Genomic DNA, 21,656 nt, shown 5'->3' with positions numbered 1-21,656 from the left:
AAACGACTTACCGCGGTCCCTCTGTCCCAAATGCATCAAGCCAGCCAGTAGGCTACCAAAAGTAAAAGTATAAACTTTCTTATGATTTAGACGAATAATATACCTGTTGAGATTAGTAATGATATTTCATTAAGGTCAACAAAAGATAAAACAATAGTTCTGCACTGTATTAAGTTATGATTTCTAATAACATAATTTCACACTAAACATCATTTATAAACTGAAAATGTAGTGGAGTAGTAGTAAGCAAAAAGTATGTATAAAAAACAATCAAGTGAAGTACAGATACTCAGAATACTTGAGTACAGTAAGAAAGTATTTCTACTCAAGCACCAATACACCCCTGTGGATAGGTATGGTTTGTGTGCTGCGGGGTGGGGGTGGGTGGGCACTTAAGTGGCTGGTGCCCAGGGGCACCATGAAGTCTTAATACGGGCATGGTGATGCTGATTGTATTTTGATTTTATACATTGATTTAGCTTGCTTTTTCTTTTATGTCATATTGACTGTATTGTGACTTTGTACATAGTTGTATATTGTTGGTCTTCAACTTGTCAGTGGGACTAACCTGGTTAAATAAAATCACCTGTTTTCTAGTGTGATCCAGAGAGTGAACCTGGTGACATCAAACACTCAGAGATGAAGGATAAGGCTGAAAAGGATGACAAGACAACAGTAGCAGGAGAATCTGAAGTCAAGTCTGTAATCTCTGCTACAAATGAGAAAGGTAAAACTTTAAAGTTCATGATTCTCATAGAGGTATGCAAGCATCCATACACGGCATTCTCCTACTCAGAATCTCTCTCTCTCTCTGTGTGGCTCATACATGACATACGTATATGGTCATATATGATATATATGGACATATATGGATAGAATTCGTTGGGGAACAATAATATGTCTATGATAGGGGTTTGCACTTGTATTTTTCATTTTCACGCCTCCTTGTGTAAAATATCACCCGGCAAAAATGCATTCCAAAAATATTCCCCCCTCTGTTTTTTTTACAAATCGCACCCTGAATATACATATTACAAATCCAAGTGCATGGTCTACTAATCCGCGGGCATGGTTTAGGACTCCGTGCTCACTACTAATTCGAGGGCGCGGTTTACTAATCCATGCGCGCGGAATGAGCGGTTTACCAATTGGTGCCCGTATGGATTTCCACATCAATTATTTTTTTCTTACCAGGTGACCCCTGGGGAGCTCTGTAGAGAACAGCCAAAGCAATGTCACATTTTTATGCTGAATGACGATTGTAAATTGTGAAAGCCAGATCACGTTCCGGTCTGTCATTGCTGCTGGAGCGGCAGCTGTAACTGTCGCTCCCGGTGTGGTCAGATATCGGAGTGCCGCATAGCGGCGTTGTGTCTGGGATTGACCTCATGTGGAAAGAGCACTTTCTTTCTGCTGGTTGAGCACACAGTGCAGAACAAACACCCGGTTCCCTTAATTTGTCACACCAAGTGTCAAACGGTTTCCTGTCTCCACCTGTTTATTCAATCCATACCTATCGCCGTTTGTTTTTCACTCCTGTTTCAGTGACGTGTGTATCTTCACCAGCTTTCATAAACTTCGTTTCCATATTTCAGCTGTGCTACACCACGGAATCGGTGCTACATTGTGATAGAAAGTAGCTTGCTGTTCATTGGATAAAAAAAAAACTTGCTCGCATTCCATTGGTAAATGTAAAATATTGCTTTGCTTTGCTGAATATGATTGGATAAAACGCATCCAAAACAAAAACCCACGTGGAGTGAGGTTTGTTTTTTTTTTGTCTAGAATAGTTTGTGAATCTAAAACGTCCATATGCCAGAAATCCGGCACCTGGCCGGAGGTCTTTAAGCAGAGGGGCACGTTTAATCTGAAAACGATGTGCACCGTTTTGCTACGGTTTCCGGGTTGAACGTCATGTTTCCTCGAAACGGTGTGAAACGGGCTTTGAGGTACGTTGTCTCTCGTTTGGTGGGTGTGTCAGAGGTGTTACCCAATCAGCAGCGACATATTAAAAAGGCAGTGCGCACAATGGATCCAACAAAAGTCCTTTACAAATGCGTCTGCTGCAGCTTGGTGTCTGCAACAATTGAACTAATTAGAAGACATGTTTGTCTTGATTTCATAAGGCTCTGAAAATTCTTCGAAAACAACGCAAAGTTGGCCTTCTCAGCTACCATAGTTGCAACGCTTGCGTAACACAACAGGGTGTTCAACGCACCACCGTTTCCGTTTAAATAAACGTTTTGCTACGTTTTGTCGGGGCTGAACACGACCCTGTATAGCCTACTCCCTATGATGAGGGGAGGAAATGAAACCCAAGTGTCTCTGATGCTACACATTGGCTGATAATTAACCAATTGGCTTCACTGGTTACCCTTATGTAGAGGGGCGTGTCACACAAACAGGGATCGACCTGTGCTCTCTGTCACACATAGCTCTGACTGATGACGGCAACTTTAAATATTTGTGACAAATTAAATTCAAATTTGAATGTTACAAAAGCGATATTATCTCAATATAAAAATGATTCTAGAAATTACAGAATATAAGGACTTGCAAAAGTAACATCCGTAAATTAGAGGGATGATGAGAATGAATTTGAGACATAGGTCACACAAGATGCAAGCTGTTGTGTCATAATACATTGAACAATAAGTTAAAAATCAGTATTTCTATACATTATAGAAAGAACATTTCCTAAAATCAGGGTTCCTACGCAGTATGGAAAAGTATGGAAATGTATGGAATTTGATTTTAGTAATTTCCAGGTCTGGATAAGTATGGAAAAAAGAAAAGAGAGTATGGAAAAATATTTGTGTTTCCAGACTATTGCCCCTATTCTGTTTTCTAAAATATAAAATTCAGAATTTCTAAAAATAAATTGATCATACGAGCAGAGTGTTTTTCATGGCGTTTGGAGCAGGCAGCCAGCACAGCCAAATGTTTACCCCTGTGTGAGAGAGTGCGGGCCAGAGCGAGCTTGATGTCGTCGAAAGCAAGGCAAGAAGTATGGCGTGCGACTGAACGCACACTCCTACGCAGAGCTGCCTGTACGCCTGTACGTCACAGCCTGCAAAACAGCTCTGCCCCAAGTGCCTTACAACTGTACCAAATCCGGACATCCACGACCAAATTAGTTTGAAAGAAAATGCGGCAATATATTTGAATTGCATATATACATAGCATCACAAATAACCAAATATTAAGCTTGTCTGAACATTTCTGAGTTATCATTGATGTAGTTATCAGAAAAGTAAACGGACGGATTGAATAAAATGCTGTGCATTGAACTTGATTTGGTTTTGGTGTTAATTGATTTGTATGAGCTACAGTACCTAGCTACAATCTTCTGGCAATTATTTGGCAACATAATAGCATACATACCGTAATTCCTCTAATATTGGCCCTTTATTTACCTCAACTGCAGAGGGTACCAGGCCTTTATTGGAAGCAGGCTTATATTAGAGACAGGCCTTTATTTCTAATTCCCTCTGTTTGATAAGTATATTTGCTCATATTTTAGTAAGAAGCCTCCTTGTTTTCTGATCTACTTCTGTTGGGGTACGTTAGGTAGACGTTTTTTTGTTACTGCAATGCATTATGATAATTACGGTAATCGACGACGGCATGCTCCAGAGACTTCCGCCGGCCGAGCCGTCTTGTGGCACTTGTACGTTACTACAAACAGGCACGAGTTTACCGGTATCCACCGTTGTTTGCATGTAAGCTGAAGCTAACTGAAGCTAAGAATAGAATCTATACAGTTCATATCGGTGTTTATTTTGATGCATATGCGCGAGCTCAGTCCACCTGACAGCCCTCTGTTCTGTCGGCGGAGAGAGAGACACAGACAAGCATGGAGGTTTCGGCCAGTGCCGATAGCTGGGCGCCGATTTGTTCCTGGTGATCCGGCCGAGATTCCCGACGCGATGCGTCACCGGGGGTCCGGGGCTTGGATCGGGAGGATCAATGCGGGCCGTGGGCGCGGTGGAGAGGACAGCGGCCATTATTGGAGACCCGGCTTTTAATTGACTACAGGCCACTATTAGCGGAAATACGGTAGTCAGAATGTAACAGTGTTTCCCACACATAGACTTTACTTGGGTGGGCCGCCCAGGTATATTAACGGCCGCCAAAGTATATTTGGCGACCCATTTTAGCATTTTTTTATTTTTATTTTTTTATCCGTCCGAGAGAACGACGCCAGCCACGATCGATTAACTAGTGGACAATCTCCTCTCGCTCTAATTTACCCCTCCAGGGTTTCCCACACAGAAAACTTTGTGGCGGGCCGCCACAATATCAGCACTGACCGCCACAAATTTTATTTTTTTTCACTATTTAATCGTAGAACTGCGTGTAGCGCATTGTTTCCCTCAGCCCCTAATTGCTCCACACGATCTCTCTTTCTCTGTCTCTCGCTTCTCTCTGTTGCTCCCTCTCTCTCTCTCTCTCGCTCACTCGCTCTCTCACCGGACCCGTCTGTTCGCCTCCCACTGCACACACGTGAGGGATTTTTTTTTTTCCATGCCAAGAAGACGGCCGACTGAATTCGCGAAAAGAAGAACTAACAGTTAACGTTACTCGGAATACAGCTGAGTTTCCGAGATTAGCACGCTGTATAGCCTAGCTGCTAGTCAGTATCCACCGAGTGGACTGATAACGTTAATATTAACTTTTTAACTCTGACTCTGAATGTTTGCTCCCTCAATCCAGATTAATATTGAAAAATATTTTCAAAGAAGGAAAAGGACTGGTCCTGAGGAGGAGCAGGACAGTCTGGACCAGAGGAGCTGAGCAGTAAAGCAGAGCAGATAATAATGTCAAAGGCTGTAATGTAACGATGTAAAGATACAGGTGAGACTGACAGCACAGAGAGATGTAGCAGGGCAGAGGGGCAGAACAGCTGATTTCTCTGTAAAAGGGTCTCATTTCTATTCTTCACCCTGTAAACAAAAGCAAGCAACAAACAGAACAATGTAGCACTGTTTATATTTTTAAGTTGTTATCTTTGACACAAAGTACTTTAGATATATACAGGTTAGTTATTTGTTTGACAAATGGAACTATTTCAAATGGAGTAGGCCTACAGATAATTTTTCAGCCATCCAGGTAATGGGATCCTTATTGATATTAGCCCCCCCCCCCCTTGCCAACCCACCTACCACCACAAATACATTCGAATTCTGTGGGAAACACTGTGACATACATGTTAACAGTTGGATTTTAAAAACATTTATTTACATAATAAACATCTAGCTATTTGTACTCAGATGTCAAATATGGTCTGAAAAATCTACCAAGAAGTCTGGAAATTTGAGTCTGGAAAAGTATGGAATTTTGAAATGGAAAATGTGTAGGAACCCTGTAAAATGTCATTCCCAATTGCCATAAATCAGAGGTAGGATATCAACCATGAGAATGAGTTTGGTGTGAGACATTTAATTCACATGGGAAATGGCCTATTGAAATATGAATGCATGTTTGTATATAAACGACATTTTCTCAAACATTGAAATCAGTGCTTGTAAATTGTTCTTCCTCTTCCAGTAATCACACAAATATTTAGAAATCTGCTTTTACATGTTTGCTTTACAAGTTATTAAAGGAATAGTTCACCCCAAAATGAAAATTCAGTCATTATCTACTCACCCCCATGCCAGTAGATAGATAGATTATTTAGTTGATGGAAGAATGTTTGTGAATGCTCACACTTAATCTGCAAGTGGCTAGTATACAAACAATGTGGCACTAACGGACTGTTGTTTGTCTAAATGCAGATGAATTGCAGTCACTGACATGTTTAGGCTGTCCAAGCTACCTATGAAATAGACAATAATCTCATCAAACTAGGCTTTGGTGTAAACATATTTCCTTTGTGTCTCATTTTATCAATCTATTCCAGATGATGCAGATGATTCTGCTGCAAATGCCAATACGGTAAGCACTTTAGTTTTGTGAGTATAACAGTAACTGTAGTTTCATCCTAATGCTGAATAACACAGGTGTCCATAAAGTACGCACTTTGAGAATTAACCCTAACACTGCAACTATTATTTCAAAAGAGTAGCCTAATTGACTATTACACAGCCGTATAAATATCCAAACAATCTGACCGAGGAATGTATTAAGTTTATACTTTTCCCACTTTAATTGTCAAGGCTGAATACAAGAAACCAGAGCCTCTAAATGAAATATCAAAAGAAGAGGAATCTACTGGAGCAAAACAACAGTCACACACGACTGTGAGCACTAATGACAAAGGGATAAAGCAACTGAGAGAAGATGATCTACATCTACACCATAAACACAAGGAAGGGATGATCCTCTCAGGTGAGCGCAAGACAGTGATCACTTACAGCTGGGGTCGGCAACATGGGTTCCTTCCATATCCTGCTGATCACTAATTCAGGATAAGTGTCAGGCCATTGTAGACACCAAACTGATCAAACATGGCACCGGTGTTAACATTTTCTTAAAACGTTTCCTTGGTTTCATCTTGCATGCATATTCCAGATAATGCTAGCAGTTTTGCTGCAGATGAGAAACTGGTAAGTACTCAAGTTCTTTATATTATTATCTATTCAGGATGTAAAACTGAAGCATTTTTAATTCTGGACTTTACCCAGAATAAAGCAGTTAACTCACATGCAATATATTTATTATTCACTTTTATCAGTATTTCTTGCATATGTTGGCATGCTGACAATAATGGCTCTGGGCAGTGTATTGTGGTTATTCACACATATTTTATAAACACTGGTATTATAATGCAGGCTGAATAACCCATTTATTTTTCTTTAAGTATAATTATTAGCTGTATATACTGTATCTAATGAAGAAAAAGACATGCACATTAAGGAAGTGTGATTATAAAGACAACTAGTAATATTAACACCCTAATATATGCACAGATCATTAATTTATGGAGAAAAGTAACCTTAATTTTAAGGGAAACTTCTATTTTTGAAGGAAGAACACAAGGATCTGGAGCTTCCAAAGGGAACAGCAGGAGAAGAGGAATCAGCAGAAAAACTGTGTTTAAGCACAGAAATAGAAGAGCTCTTTGACAGACTCAAAATTACCGACAGATATAAAAACAAATTTTCAGTAGCAGACTTCTTGATGTTTGAGCAGATGAAGCAGGTGTGTTCTGAAAAAGATCTTTGTCATGCTTTTATGCATAAGTTACTCTCCCTTGACTACAAAGCTCGCTACACTCAGGTGAAGGAGGAGGAGTCTGTTCAAGTTGATTTGGATGATGAAAGTTTTTTTGATGCATTTTGTAACAACAACTTGGAAGCTGAAGATAGTGAAGAGAGGCAATCTTACATTCATTCAATGGATCTTCAGATGGCACTGTTTCACTGTGCAGACAGTTTCCTTCAGCAGTACATGACTACCAAGTTGTCACAGTGTCAGTATGCTGTGCCTCTGCTTGTGCCCAATCTTTTCACAAAAGAAATTGAATGTCCTTTGTGGACTTTCCGTCAAATCAGAAAAAGCTGGAAATCAACAAATCACTCAAATGTGGTCATCAGCCAAAGCATTTGCCAAGCAGAAACACCAATGGTGGCAGTCTTCAGACTGGGCTCACTGTCCTCTTCTAAATCTCAATTACTGTGCAAACTGATCAATGAACATCACAACACTTTTTTTAATAGGCACTGCTTAGGAAGCACAAAAAAACGCCTTCTGATGGATGGAGTTGTAGAGATTGCCTGGTACCTCCCATCTGGGAAGCCCAGTGATGACTTCACTGACTGTACTGCATTCTGCAATCTCCATGGTGATGCAGTGGACAATGAGAGGCAGCTTGACATTTTGACAGACATGGCTTCAGTTAACATTGTACTTGTGTCAAATATGAAACCAAAAACTGAAAAACAGAGAGAAATCATGAAGAAGCTATGCAACTCTTCCAAACCTCTCATATGTGTTGCCACTGAAGATAATTCACCTACATGTGGGACAAAAAATGGAAAATACAGAATGGGAATCAAGAATCGAAATCAGTCAGAAGTATCAGAGGAACTGAAAAATGTGATAAAAAAGTGTTTGACTGGGACATCTTGTTCCTTCAGACTGGAGAAACTAGCTGAACAGCCAGGAATAAAAGTGGATGAGGACCTTGAAGATTGCCAGAGAGCAAAGAATGCTGCACATATGCTGATAAATGCTCTTTCTTACGATCTCTTAACAGTTAAAGAGAAGGTCTTACCCTGCCAAGGACACCTGTGGCATGATTGGTGCAAACAAAACAAAGAACTTTACAAGCTGCAAAAACACCTTGAGATTGAGAAGAGTAAGATACAACAGCAGATGAAACAGATTCGACAGCAGCAACAAAGTTCTGCCCCCAGTGATTTCATGATTTCCTTTCATTCAAAATTACAACATCTGACAGAAAAAGGGAGAATGTTTTTCCTTGCATGGGTGGGCATCTTTCTGGATAATCTTCTACAAGATCAGCTCTCAGACCTTCAACATAAATATGATGTAAAATGGAATGAGGTTTTGGTCTTAAAAAGGAAACATGATAAATCAGAAGAAATGAAAAACAAGCAAAAAGAACTGGAAGAAATTTCAGCAAACCTGCAAGCAGCAACATTTGGCCTTGAGCACATTTTGCGTGAAATGGGTCAAATCTATGAAGCCCTTACATCCTCAAAGAGTAGAGAACATCTGACAGAGTACATACATCAACTCCCCAAGGTTGCTGCAGAGCTTATGATATCAGGACACCCAATAGAGCTGATGGATGGTGATGCCAGTCACGTGCCTTTAACATGGATCACTAGTGTTCTAGATGAGGTCATCAAGAAACTGGGAGACCCGAGAGTATTTGTTCTGTCAGTGTTGGGACTTCAAAGTACTGGGAAGTCAACATTGTTGAATACGATGTTTGGACTGCAATTTGCAGTGAGTGCAGGCAGATGTACCAAAGGAGCTTTCATGCAGTTGATGAGAGTGACAGATGACAAGAGAGCTGACTTGAAAGTTGATTATGTTCTTGTCATAGATACTGAAGGCCTTCGAGCTTTAGAGATAACAGGAAAGACAACATTTAACCATGATAATGAACTAGCAACTTTTGTCATTGGTGTTGGGAACATGACTTTGATCAACATCCTTGGAGAGAATCCATCTGAGATGCAGGATGTCATTCAGATTGCTACACAGGCTTTCATGAGGATGAAGATGGTCAATCTCTCCCCCAGTTGTGTGTTTGTGCACCAGAATGTTGGAGACATCGCTGCTGGAGAGAAAAACATGTCATGTAAGAGATCCCTACAGGAGAAACTAGATGAGATGACTCTGTTAGCTGCTAAAGAGGAGGAGTGTGATGCAGAATGTTTCAGCGACATCATTGCATTTGACATTCAGAGAGATGTAAGCTATCTGGTCCCGTTGTGGGAAGGAAGTCCACCCATGGCTCCTCCTAACCCTTGTTACAGTGAAAATGCCATGGAACTAAAGAAAAAAATAATCTCTAAAATATCAAACTCAGGTGGGAAACCCCTATCACATTTCACAGTGACTGTCAAGGACCTGTGGGGTGCATTGCTCAATGAGAAGTTTGTTTTTAGCTTCAAAAACACCCTGGAGATATCAGTGCACAGGAAATTAGAGGAGGAGTATGGAAAATGGACATGGGATCTCAGGAGTGCCATTCTGACAGTTGAGAACATGCTGCGCAATAACATTGAAAATGGAAAACTGGACAAAGTTGAGGAAAGTGAAATTTATGCTGAGATGGATGAAAAAAACAAGCAGGTGCTTATGACAATGAACAAATATTTTGAAGAAAACAAAGACAAAGAGATACTGATACAGTGGAAAGGCAAGTTTAAAAGCAATATTAAAGAGCTCCTCCGTAGCCTTGTTACAATGACAAAACAAAAGTTGGTCGATGTTATGGAACAGAAAGAAGCTTTGAAGAGACTGGAAGAGAGCAAGATGATGTATGAAGACACACTCTTTCAAAAGAGTAGAGAACTTGCTCTAGAATTGAAATGCAAGGTCGTGAATGAAAATGAAAATGAACTCAAGAAAGAGTTTGACTCATTATGGGAGCAGTGGGTATCTGAACTGACCGAAAATACACCACCAATTCATGACATTGACATGCAGAGTGAAGTGTTCAGTATCCTTACTGAAACACACGAGCCTTCTCTGGTACATAAACAGAAGAAAAATACAAAATTTGAATCAATTTTAACCAGAGTTGATTATAAAAAGTACATGACAAAAATCAAGCAAGAGCCAGTCATTCTTCTTCAAGATGTCATATATATAGACTCAATAAAAGAAGAGGACCATAATGAAGTCAGAAGATTTGTTCAAGCTGTAATGCAACAAGCTCAGGATATAATACAGAGTTTATCCATAGCAAAAACTGGCTACAGCAGCACTCACATGCAACAAATTGCTCAATATGTCAAAGAGGAAATACAGAAGTTTCAATCAAGGATCACAAAATATGAGCTTTCAAAGAAGTTCACTGTAGATCTTTTACTTTTTGTGTGCGAACAAGCAGGCAAAAAATTCACTGAGCTCCACATTGAATTCAGAAAAAGCAACGATGCTTCTGCACACCTTCAAAAAATGAAACCACAGTACTACAATGTATTCAAGCAGTTCCTGGGTAATGCAACATCCACAGCAGTGCTTGGTGATTTTGTCTGTGCTAAACTGAAATCATCTGTTGAGCAGGCTGTGTATGACCAAGCTGCCATTGATTTAGCTGGAGAACTGAGAGCCACTTCACCAGAGTTCAATGGAAACAGAACGAATTTGGAAAAACACATCTTGAAATTCTTAGCTGAAGCAGAGGACTTCTACAACTTTATGAACTACATTGAGAACACAAGGGACTATTTTGAAAGATTCATCACAGACACTGTTGAGAGATATATTACAACAGAGAAGTATCCTAGTGTTCTTACCAAGATAAAGAACAATATAGACCACCAAGTAAAGAGCATAATACATGCCATGGACTCAGCAACAAGAGAGGTAAGACAGTCCAACGGCGACATCCAAGAGTGGCTGAAGAAAGTCTGTGATGCTAATTACCCTAAAGGGATTGTTAGCCAAGATATCTCAGACTTTGACTTCCTTGAGGAAATAATTAAGACAGGTCTGAGTAAGTTCTCTACAGAGTTCAACCAAACCCTCAGCTGTACAACCCACCTGAAGATGGAAATGTTCCGACAAAGACCTGATGTTCTTCTAAAGAAGCATCTCTGCAACTGCTGCTGGGAACAGTGTCCCTTCTGTTACACTGTCTGCACCAACACTGTTAAAGGGCATTCAACTGATCACAGCGCCCTTTTCCATCGCACCAATGGAATATCTGGGATATCCTATAAGGGCTTTTGTGATGACACAAAACAGCTTGGTATTGATTTTTGCACCACTGTTGTGGCAAGTGATAAAGCCTTTATCTGTTCAACATCTAAGCAAACCTTCTACTACAAAGAATACAGAAAAGCTGGTCCAGGTTGGGATCGTTGGAGCATCACTCCTGACTCATCTGAACTGATCTACTGGAAGTGGTTTTTATATCGATTTGAAAAGAGCTTGGAGAGTTATTACGGAAAAAAGTTTGAAGGTGCAGGAGAAATCCCCAGTGCTTGGAGAGAATACACAAAAAAAGAGGCAATTGAAAGTCTTGAAAATATGTAGAAGTTCACAGGCAAGAAGATAATGTGATGAGACATTGTGACGTTTTGCATGAACTCTGGATCAACGTATGAGAATATAGGAGGCACTTTTTTAACTGAATTATCTAAAAATTTACTTTTTTCTACTATTGTCCTGACCATTACTGTATACTGTCAGCATATAAAGGACCTCCCATGCCAATATAACCCATGCCACATCACCTTCAACTTCTAGAGCAAGTCACAACAGGCCTCAGCTCTTTCCACTGGGGAGACGTAGTTCTATTGCAATAAGCATTTGCAGAAATGTTGGCATGGTGAACTGTGTTTTGGATACTGATCTTTTCAGTGAGGATAAAGACACTGAAGACCCAACTTTGAGGAACTCATTTCATTTGCAATCAAAGGTTGCTCGTCTTCACGAAACAGATGTTTTAATGTAAAAGAGACACTTCTGAAACTTATTCTTCCTTCATTTAACTTTCTATATAATCTCAAGTGTGGGACAAATATGTACAGGAAATCTTTTGTCCAAGCAGCCACTGTTTATTATTATTTTTTATTATTATTTTTTAAAGTTGTTAAAGCAATGTAATCAACACAAATTCCCTCACTAGACGATGTTGTTATTATGATGTATGTGTATATTTTTCATTGTTTTATTTAATGGTATTTTTTGTTGGACTACTGGCTGAGAAGCAAATTGGACATTAAAGACTCACTCTACTAATGGCAAGCCAGCGTTTTACAAAGTTTGAGGCTGCATTGAAAAATAAACCAATCGAGCTGCAATCATCTCAGATTTGAAAACTGAAATGAATAGCCAGAGGCAAATTTCAGTCTCAAAGCATCTCGAGGTCTCACTTCAGCTTTCCAAAGCAATCCCTGGTCTCACTGAGAGACCATCACACCTTTCAAATTGCTTGAGGTTTTGGGGAGGAAAATGTAGCCAGGAAATTCTTAAATAATCATTTCAGTTTATAGATATAGCTTATGCCAGTTTACCAAGTGGAATGAAAACTTGATATATTGAGGCTGTGGATTTTTTTCTTCAGTTTAGGATGATAGCACATTTGATGCATTACATAATGATTCAATATTACAGTTTGTATGTGTTGTACTTGTGTTGCACTTGATTGTGCACTGGGTACTGATTATGGCTGAATACATTTTTATGAGACAGCCAGAAATGCAGTTCTTTTGTTGAGATTAAAGATTAATTGTGAATATGTCGGCATTTGGTGTTGATGTTAGTTTTGCTCTGTCAATAAATAAAGTTCTTTTTTGAAACAGTTCATCATTGTATTGTGAGGATATTAGATTGTCTCCATAGGTGATGGACAATTACGTTTTTTCTGACATGAGGTGAACGGAATGGGTGATTTAACACACACTAGTACTAAATCTTTTTTTTTTTCTTCAGCCAAAGAACCTAACAAGACTTACAACCTATCTCAAAACTTTCATTTTTATCAAAACTTTTAGAGGTAGTTGCCTCCACTCAAAGCTTTCCTAAATCAAAATTGCATCTCAGACATTTCAGTCGGGTTGTAGAATAATGCACAGCATGGAGATAAGAGTGCACATTATATTCTTATGGCAGCAGATTTGGGTGAAAGTTCAAGTTTAATTCTTCAAGATCTTAGTGCAGCTTTTCACACTATAGACCACAACAACTTACCAAGTTGGTTCTGTCTTTATAACAGAATCTGGGAACTGTAAAACATGGTTGAGGCAAATTCAGCCTTGGAGTCAGCTGTCGGCAAAACATTTCTTTTTATTTGCATGGATCCAGAGGCTCAATAGAGTGAGGTAGGAAAAAAAAAAATCCATCCATGCATGCATTCTTTAGCTGCTTATCAGGCTCACGACCGCCGTGGCAACAGTGAAAGCAGAGCAGTCCAGACATCCTTTTCCCCAGCAGCTTCTTCTAGTTCCTCCTGAATACGAGGTTTGACAGTGGGCCAGGGTCTCTCTTTCCCAGGAAGGCTGAGCAGTGCATTTCCTCGGTGGCTGGAACACACCCTCTGGTCCCCTTTTTTGAAAACGGGGACCACCAGCCCTGTCTTCCAAAATAAAAGCACTGTTCTCAAAATCCACACAACGTTGAGGACACATGTCAAGCACAACACCCCAATGACATCCAGAGCCTTCAGCATTTCAGGACAGATCTCATCCACCCATGGTGCCTTGCCTCTGAGGAGCGTTCTGACTGCAGTGACCGCTGCCAAGGAGATGGACTCAGACTGTCCCGAACCTCCCAGACCTGCCTCCTGAACAGAGGGCCTGTCAGCCAGGATTTGTGTCAACCTGATAGACATACATTTTTTTTTATAATGAAATTAAAAATATAACAACAACAACAACAATCATAATAATAATAAATAAGGAAATTCACTAACACAATTAAGCTTCTTCAAACAAGGGGGAAAAAAGAAAAAAAATACAGGATTCAACTAAGCATACAGCCTAATCTGGAAGTAAATTTCCTGTTCATTTTCTCCATAGAACCAGTTGAATCATGAACTTATCCCAATAGATTCAGAAAACAACATGAAAAATTAAAAAAGACTGTGTGCATACAATTTTTAAGAGGGGATAACTCTTACAACATTGCAAGTGATGTCACCTGATTCCCTTTCCCTCATTTTCAACTTTGATGTTAAATAATAGTGATAGTTTTAATGATTTTCACCCCTGCACACATGTCTTCTTCTCATCCCTAAAAAAAGACATTTCTGACAGCAGAGCCATGATGGAGCAGCATCAATCACAGATACAGGTAGCTAGCGAACTGTTACTTTGCTCTGGTCTGAGTACCAACCACACAGGACTGTTAACATTTCTATGGCAACAGTGGTGTCTCTGATTGGTGGGAACTCGCTAAAGCTTGTGGGTAGTGTAGTACTGTATTTCACAGGGAATTCTGGAATAAAATATAATTTCTTAACGAAGCTGAAATTGACTGATGCTTCTACAAGAATATAAGAATAATCAAATTCCCTATGGGAAAAATGAATGTGACATTTACTTCCCTAACCCAACGATTCAGCCCTACACAAATGTTGATTATGTTATGCCCGTAGCTTGGACCCTGTACAAGTAGCACAGTCATCAGTATCATGGAGAATGGGAGACTCTTGGAGGAGCTATACAAATAAAGTATGACTTGACTATACATGTAAACTGTCACTTCTGTTCTATGTAGTAAAAAAACAATAGAACATGGATTTTGTAATCACACTGAAATGTTTTGAACACATGGGTAAACGTTTTTGAAAGACAGAATCAGGTAGAGTGATCCCTCATCCTCATGTGAAGCCGGGGCTTTAGGATGGTGCCACAGAGAACACCTACAGTATGACTGGGTTGTTAGATAGCCTACTGCTACCTTCTGGTGAAGGAGTTACACTGCAGGCCCTCCTGTGAAAACTCCAAGTAGGCCGACCCCTCCAGTTTTGGTGATTTTCATGTTTTAACTTCAATTGAAGGATCACGTGGTTCCTCTGTGAATTGAGAAAATTCTCCAACCTACTGGACTTATGAAAACGATTCAAAGCCCATTGGATAAATTAAAAAATTGTCATTGCATTGTCATCAGCCTAAAACAAGGCTGTTTTTTTAGTTCCTAAAAGTTTACATTTTGGAGATACAAGGTTTTCACTTGGCAGTGACATCATAGGCCCCATATTGTTACCTTTTATCAAGGTTTTTTTTGTTTTTTTCAATCAAATGTACTGTGTTTCTGGTTAAGAATAATATGCTGTTCCACCGAGTGCTTTGGAAAGATACACGCTGCTGATTAATGAAAGAGGCCAATCAAGGCGTGTTGTGTTATCTGGATCTAATCTGAAACTACATATGAAAATAGATGGATAAAAAGGTTAAAAAAGTTGAAAGGAGGTTATATGGAAGGAGGAAACTTTGGCCCATGCGTAGGCTACAATTTGGACACACTGAGAAATGGAAACTCCGATGGCAAATCAGTGAAATTAAGTAGCCTAACTACATATGAAAATAGATGGATTTTTACCTCCTGTAACAAAGTTGGAAGGAGTAATGTTTTCACCTTTGTCTGTATGCCTAGTATGTCAGTCTGTTATCCCAAAACGGATTTGGCTGAAATTTTGGACGTGCCCTTTCTCGGGAAATGAAACTTGGAGATCACGTGGTTTCGGGGAAATAATTAGTTTGAGCTACCATACTTTAAAAAGTTGGTTCCAAGCTTTCACCATCCCACACCCCTTGTCTTTTTACTGATTTGAAAATAATACGGCTAGGAACTTTTTGTTTCCTTATACCTATCACATTACATCAAATCTGTGAGGGGAAGGGAGGGGTTGGCTGCAGCTAGAATGACATGCAGTCAGTGATCTCTATAAATAGACTGATAGGGAGGATTTACAAGGCAGCATCAACAAGGACCGGACAACACTGCACAGAAGACGCAGCAGAAGTGAGTTTAAACAGGATTCATTTCCAGATGGCCTGACTGCGCAGATGGCTAAAACAAAAAGTTAAATGACTCCCGACTAGATTGAGATTGATTGAATTTATTTTGGATTATTTCTTAGACAGTTCTGCTAATCTTTGAATGGCATGCAACTAATTTCAGTGTTGGGAGATAAGGAACGGTTTTGAGGTAGTTTTTGTTTTGACATAAGAAATAAGAATCTGTGTTTTATGTTAAGGTCTACAGATGTAATGTTTTTATGGTTCATAGGGGAATCAAGGTCTAAAAAAAGAAAAAAGAAAAACGAAACTTTGGCCCATGCGTACATTTTGGACACACTGAGAAATGGAAACTCAAATGGCAAATCAGTAAAATGAACACTACAGACTTCAAATATCACAAAGGAAGACCCAGGCATTAATTGTGTATTTGTTGCTTTTGTCTAAAAAAGCAAAAAGCATAAGTGGCGCGTCCCAATTATTTGCGACAAATTCAAAGTATTAAGCAACTGAACTGACCATCACAGGGTTATAAAGGGCTTGTAATGGTAATGATGCGTTTTGGTTGCTTTTGAGGCGCACGGGGCGCATTGGAGACGCTGTGGCCGGGCGCACACACATTCTCTTCAGCCAACTCTTCACCACCCGTTGTCGCACCAATTGTCTGATAACCCGAGTCATTAATTTAGAATGAAACACTTGTCAAATATGTTATTAAGTCTGTTATGCGATTTTTAGTCAAACCATATGATAAGTGTAAAATGTTGAATGCATGGTTAGGTTCACTCTTTCCAAAAACAAAAGGCACATATAGGATATCTGGGCAGTCTCATCTTCCTCTACTCCCATGTAGGTGTCACCCTCTTTTCTGGCACAAGGGCACTAACTACGGTTTGCCCCATTATTGAGGTGAGACGTCTGTCGAGGGGAGAGAGCTCCTATCCCCTTGGCCCCGCCAGTGGCACCGACACTCTGAAACTCTGTCCATTCCTTCTTGGCGTCAAAGTTTTGCTTTGTTGTTTTGTTTTTCATAAAGGGTCCGGCTCTCGGAGCTGGCAGCATTAACTGCTGCTGTGATGCTGCCACGTACGCAAACTCAGGACATCGATGTACTGAACATATATTTTGGTTGATGAGTTAGGATGTTTATACTAAGCTTCCCTGTGCTCTCATAAACTATAAGCACTAAAACTATCATGTTTGGTGCCATTTAGCAGGTGAAGACACAAGCTTTTCAAATATGTGAAATGTGAATATGGTTCAAAACATAGGCGGATTATGAGACAAAGGGCCCCTGGGCACAGATGCCTAGTAAGGGCTCCCAACCACCACAGCAAGAAACTATTGCAACAAGTAAACGGCACAAGTATACGCAGAGGCAATCGCAATATCGCCTGAATCTCAACTCAGCTCAACTCAGATTTACAGCTCAGAATTTATACACTCAAAGAGCACGCCAAGAGCACGTTAGAAAAATTCCTATCTAAATATAATTTTGGAATCTGTTTAAGTCTAACAACTGAATGCAAGTCATGTTGCACATTAAATAGAAAGATAGACCGCTGAAGGCTAAACTAATCTGTCCTGTCTACAGTCCACAAACTTTAACAGCGCCCTCTATCGACAGGCCCCTACACACCCGTTAATCTAGTGAGAATGGAAATGAAAGTGCAAGCCTAGACAAGTTTATCTTTTTTGAAAGATGATGATAACATATGTAGGGATACTAGGCTATTAAAGATAGCATTCAAATTGATATTCAAAACAGTTTTTTTAATACGAAAGTGAAATGAACATAAACAACTATTGTATGCCCTCATTGCATATACAATGTTACTATGCCTATTATCCTTTTTTTGTTATTGCACTTATGGGAGAGAAAACTAAATAAACAGTTACAAAGGAATTACAAGGTCCAAACACATATTATTCAAGCCATAAAAAAACATATTTTAAAGAGCAAAATGCCTCTGATTGCCTGCAATGCCCCAAAATCTACTGTATGGCCACACAGTAGCTGCATGGTATATGAGTCAGTGGGCCCTATTCTGACAGATCATGAGTGGAAAATAACATTTTGGGGTCTTATGTATGTATCAGGCTCTGGCTTAGGGCCCCCCTTAAGCTCTTGGGCCCCTGAGCCTGTGCCCGGTTGGCCTGTTCAGTAATCCATCCATGGTTCAAAAAGACTCGGATCCAAACACCTGTGCAATCCAAACATTGGTGCAATCAGTAGCCTAAGCGAATCTGAGGCGGCAACAAGCAAAACGCATTGTTTGCTCCTTTTATAAACCTATTTTACATAAGAAAAATAAAGATGTGAGTATATTGTCAGCAAAGTCTAACAGTGTGCGGTTGGATAATTTCTTTATATGGACTGTTTTGTATTCCTGTGACCAAGCAGCACCTGATTAGGCTATAAGTGGCTGTGCAGAAGAAGGACACAGCCACCTAGTGGTAGTTGGCTTGCTTGCACTGGGCACACAGAGGAAGTAGCCACATTTGTGTGTGGATCATGCAGGAACAGCGTGAGGACAGTCTCAAAATCAAAAAAATAAAAGACGGAAGTCTGAAACTCACGAATCTACGCATGTCACTCGATCCACAAATGCAGATTCAACACTTCACAAGCCAATGTTACATTTGAGACTGCTTACTGCAAAAAATACATATGCAAATTAGAAACATATACATTTAGTTTTCCTATATAAAGTATGAGATATTTGTCGATCTATTGTATCCATTTGTAGAAATCATTGCACACTCATTTAAATAAAATTTTACAAGACACAAATAGAGAGATATTTGTTTGTGGATAGTAAAACACATTTGTGATGTGTCTCTTATTTGTGGATCATTATACACACATATGAGTCCAATCTCTCTCCATACTACAATTGCCTTCCAAAATCAGAAATGCAAAAATAACATAATGGGTAATCTTAACACTTTGGCCTAGAGAGCTGCAATTTTCAGGATGTGTCAGCTGTAGTGAAATAAATCTTTCGTACACTGGTACCTACCCCCGATTCCCCCTCTGTTTATAGTAAAAACTGACTATGATCCTACAGCGTTGTCCTCCTAAACTGTAAGTTACAGAAAAAAAACAAAATGATTTTTGAAATCGTCATACCTTCATTACTAAAAAGACAACAAATTGTAATGATATCTTGAAAATTGACCGTACAGATCAAAATGTCCAGCTGCAAATAATGTGATAAATCTACAATGTGACATGTTCAAGATAGTTTGATCAATCTTTATCAAACTAAAGACAAATGATGTCTACTCTCAAGATGATGTATGTAAAGCCAGGTTTAAATTGATTAATGGAGGGCACTAATACAGGTACATAATATTCTTTCTAAGGCTTTCAACATAGGTTGGACTATCACAAAGCTTGTCCCTTTGTTTTGCTTCCCCACTCTGGCACACCAAAGGAGTTGGCCAAGTGGCCAGAAGTGCAATGTGCTTTAAAGTTTCAACCCATTGAGAGCAGTGCCGCAGCAATTTTCTACCCCATGTGATTTAGTATTGATTTATTCTTTAACGGAGAGCACTATAAAGTTATATATACTAGTAAGCACTTTAAGTCATAGGCTGCAGTATCACAATACTTTGGTTAAAGTTTATTATTTTCTACTCAACAAAAGTAGGACAGGAGTTTGGTTCAGTAGGTAAAGCATCAGTCTCGTGGAATATTGTGGGTTCAAATCCAGGCTTGTCTTAAACTGCCAAGAGCAAGGGGCAATTTGCAAGAGCAATATTTTCCAATAGAAAGTTTGGCCATTGTGAATAATATGAACAATGAGGTTGCTATTAAATTATAAACTTAACAAGACATGGGGCTTACACAAAATTAGCCATAACTAATTGACTGCAATTACAAAACTTGTCTGTGTGTCTGTCTGTCTACCCTCTGTAATGTTTTGTCAATCTGTCTGTCTTTACAAAGTGTGCTCGGACCCCTCCATTGACTCTGTAGGCATGAAAAGCAGATGAGATGGAGGTGGAGATGGAAACAGAGTCCATGAAGCCCCTGGCTTCTGGAGACCCAGACCCGTCAACAGGAGAGGGTGACCAAGTCAAAGAGGGTCCTGATGAAAGCAGTAGTGACATCACTGATCGATCCACAGAGGAGGGTGATACTCCGATGGACATCAGTCCAGCATCTCAGAGGATTTCACCAATTATCAAACAACGTGAGATTTTATACTATCTTCTTGATTCCCTTCAATTGTTTTTTTTTTTTAGAACTTTTGTAGAACTTTTGTGAAATTGTTGTTGCTATCATTTCTGCAGTTTTCCATAGTTACATGTTGTTTTTCCTGTCATTGTGTTTCAGTGATGCCTGAGCTAACAGTTGTGTTGATTGGTGACACAAACTGTGTGGAGACTGGATCAAAAAACCTCTTACTTGCCCAAGATGAGCAAGCAGCTGCAGTAGCTAAATTCAAACAGTTTTCATCCAAACTGTATGATTTGTGCGGTCGGCACATCTCTGTTATCAACATGCTCGGCCTTCAACATGCTGAACAACTGGAACAGGAGTCGTTGAGTCACATTGATCAGATTGTACATGAGCAGGGAATCCAGGCCTTTCTCTTACTATTACCAAATGGTCAGCATGTCAGCCACTACACTTCAGGACTGCAGTGGTTAGAGAAAATATTTGGGAAAGGATCACTTGCTTTTGTAATGACTGTTGTGACTCAAGAGTCAGATGAAAAATGTGAAAGTGCATTGGCAGACCTGACAGCCAGTAGTGATATTGATGAAAAAAGGTTCCACACATGTACAAAAAGTATGAGGGATGAAACAGAGATAATAGCTTTGTTGGAAAAAATAGATGTCATGGTCTCTGAAAATGAGCCCCACTGCTACAGTGGACCAATGTGTGTTGAAGAGAAAGAGCAGAAACAGAACCTGAAGCTGGACCACGAACCCCAAGAAGAAGAAAGGACCAGCGGCTCAGTGTTTCAGCAAACTACGAAAAGCAGTGAGATTTTAATGTTGGTGTTCTAGTGGGACATTGATAAAACCTGTACTGCTGCTGCTTAAATTTGACTAATAAGTCACTTTTTCATATTCTATAGTGATTTTGATTTATTTAAAGGGGAATATTGTGCTATTTGTTCCCACTGTCCAAGCATCCATGATCTAGGGTTATGACTTCCCCAAAGCCAGATTCTAGAGAACTAAGACATGAACTTGTAATGTCATCAAGAGCTGTTTCCATTGGCAGTGACTGATTTTGTGGATGTTGTGTGTATGTTTTACAACCAAATGATTATAGTTCTGTATCTATTACCTTAGCCAATTTAAACAATTTTTATGGAGCAGCTCCAATTTTTACATCGTTATTTTCAAAGGTGCAAGGCTTAATTATCTCACCCATGTTGACAAAATGTATACATTCTGATATCTTCCAAGTTACAAGTCTTCTCTGGTTAATTTTCACAATATTCATGGAGCTTCTGACCAAGAAAAATTAAACATGGGGCAGTCGACCCTATGCGTCTTATTCATTTAGCA

General features: G+C 39.6%; 2 protein-coding genes across 3 annotated transcripts; both read left to right on the top strand.

Moving 5' to 3' along the window:
- Positions 1–6,166: 6,166 nt before the first annotated feature.
- On the top strand, positions 6,167–12,898 carry LOC139913842 (interferon-induced very large GTPase 1-like). Its single transcript, XM_071901980.2, has 3 exons — positions 6,167–6,333; positions 6,517–6,551; positions 6,973–12,898. The coding sequence occupies exons 1-3, from the start codon at positions 6,321–6,323 to the stop codon at positions 11,689–11,691; spliced, it is 4,767 nt and encodes a 1,588-aa protein (XP_071758081.2). The 5' UTR covers positions 6,167–6,320; the 3' UTR covers positions 11,692–12,898.
- Positions 12,899–16,084: 3,186 nt separating this feature from the next.
- Positions 16,085–21,449, top strand: LOC139913827 (GTPase IMAP family member 6-like). 2 transcript variants are annotated; one of them, XM_078284922.1, is made up of 3 exons: positions 16,085–16,125; positions 20,107–20,323; positions 20,467–21,449. In XM_078284922.1, exons 2-3 carry the CDS (start codon positions 20,125–20,127, stop codon positions 21,144–21,146), a joined length of 879 nt encoding a protein of 292 aa, XP_078141048.1. In that variant the 5' UTR covers positions 16,085–16,125; positions 20,107–20,124; the 3' UTR covers positions 21,147–21,449. The 2 variants fall into 2 exon arrangements, with proteins under 2 accessions (XP_078141048.1, XP_071758064.2); XM_071901963.2 differs by having other exon boundaries at positions 16,088–16,125; positions 20,077–20,323.
- Positions 21,450–21,656: the final 207 nt, after the last annotated feature.

This window comes from Centroberyx gerrardi, chromosome 7 (genome assembly GCF_048128805.1).
Source record: "Centroberyx gerrardi isolate f3 chromosome 7, fCenGer3.hap1.cur.20231027, whole genome shotgun sequence".
NCBI lineage: Eukaryota > Metazoa > Chordata > Actinopteri > Beryciformes > Berycidae > Centroberyx > Centroberyx gerrardi.
This window is presented reverse-complemented; position numbering and strand designations above follow the sequence as displayed.

Coding starts and splice junctions, on each gene's coding strand:
- LOC139913842 (XM_071901980.2), top strand. Junction 6,552..6,972: donor TTGCTGCAGATGAGAAACTG/GTAAGTACTCAA, acceptor CTATTTTTGAAG/GAAGAACACAAGGATCTGGA.
- LOC139913827 (XM_078284922.1), top strand. CDS start 20,125: ATGGAGGTGGAGATGGAAACAGAGTCCATGAAGCCCCTGGCTTCTGGA. Junction 20,324..20,466: donor TTCACCAATTATCAAACAAC/GTGAGATTTTAT, acceptor ATTGTGTTTCAG/TGATGCCTGAGCTAACAGTT.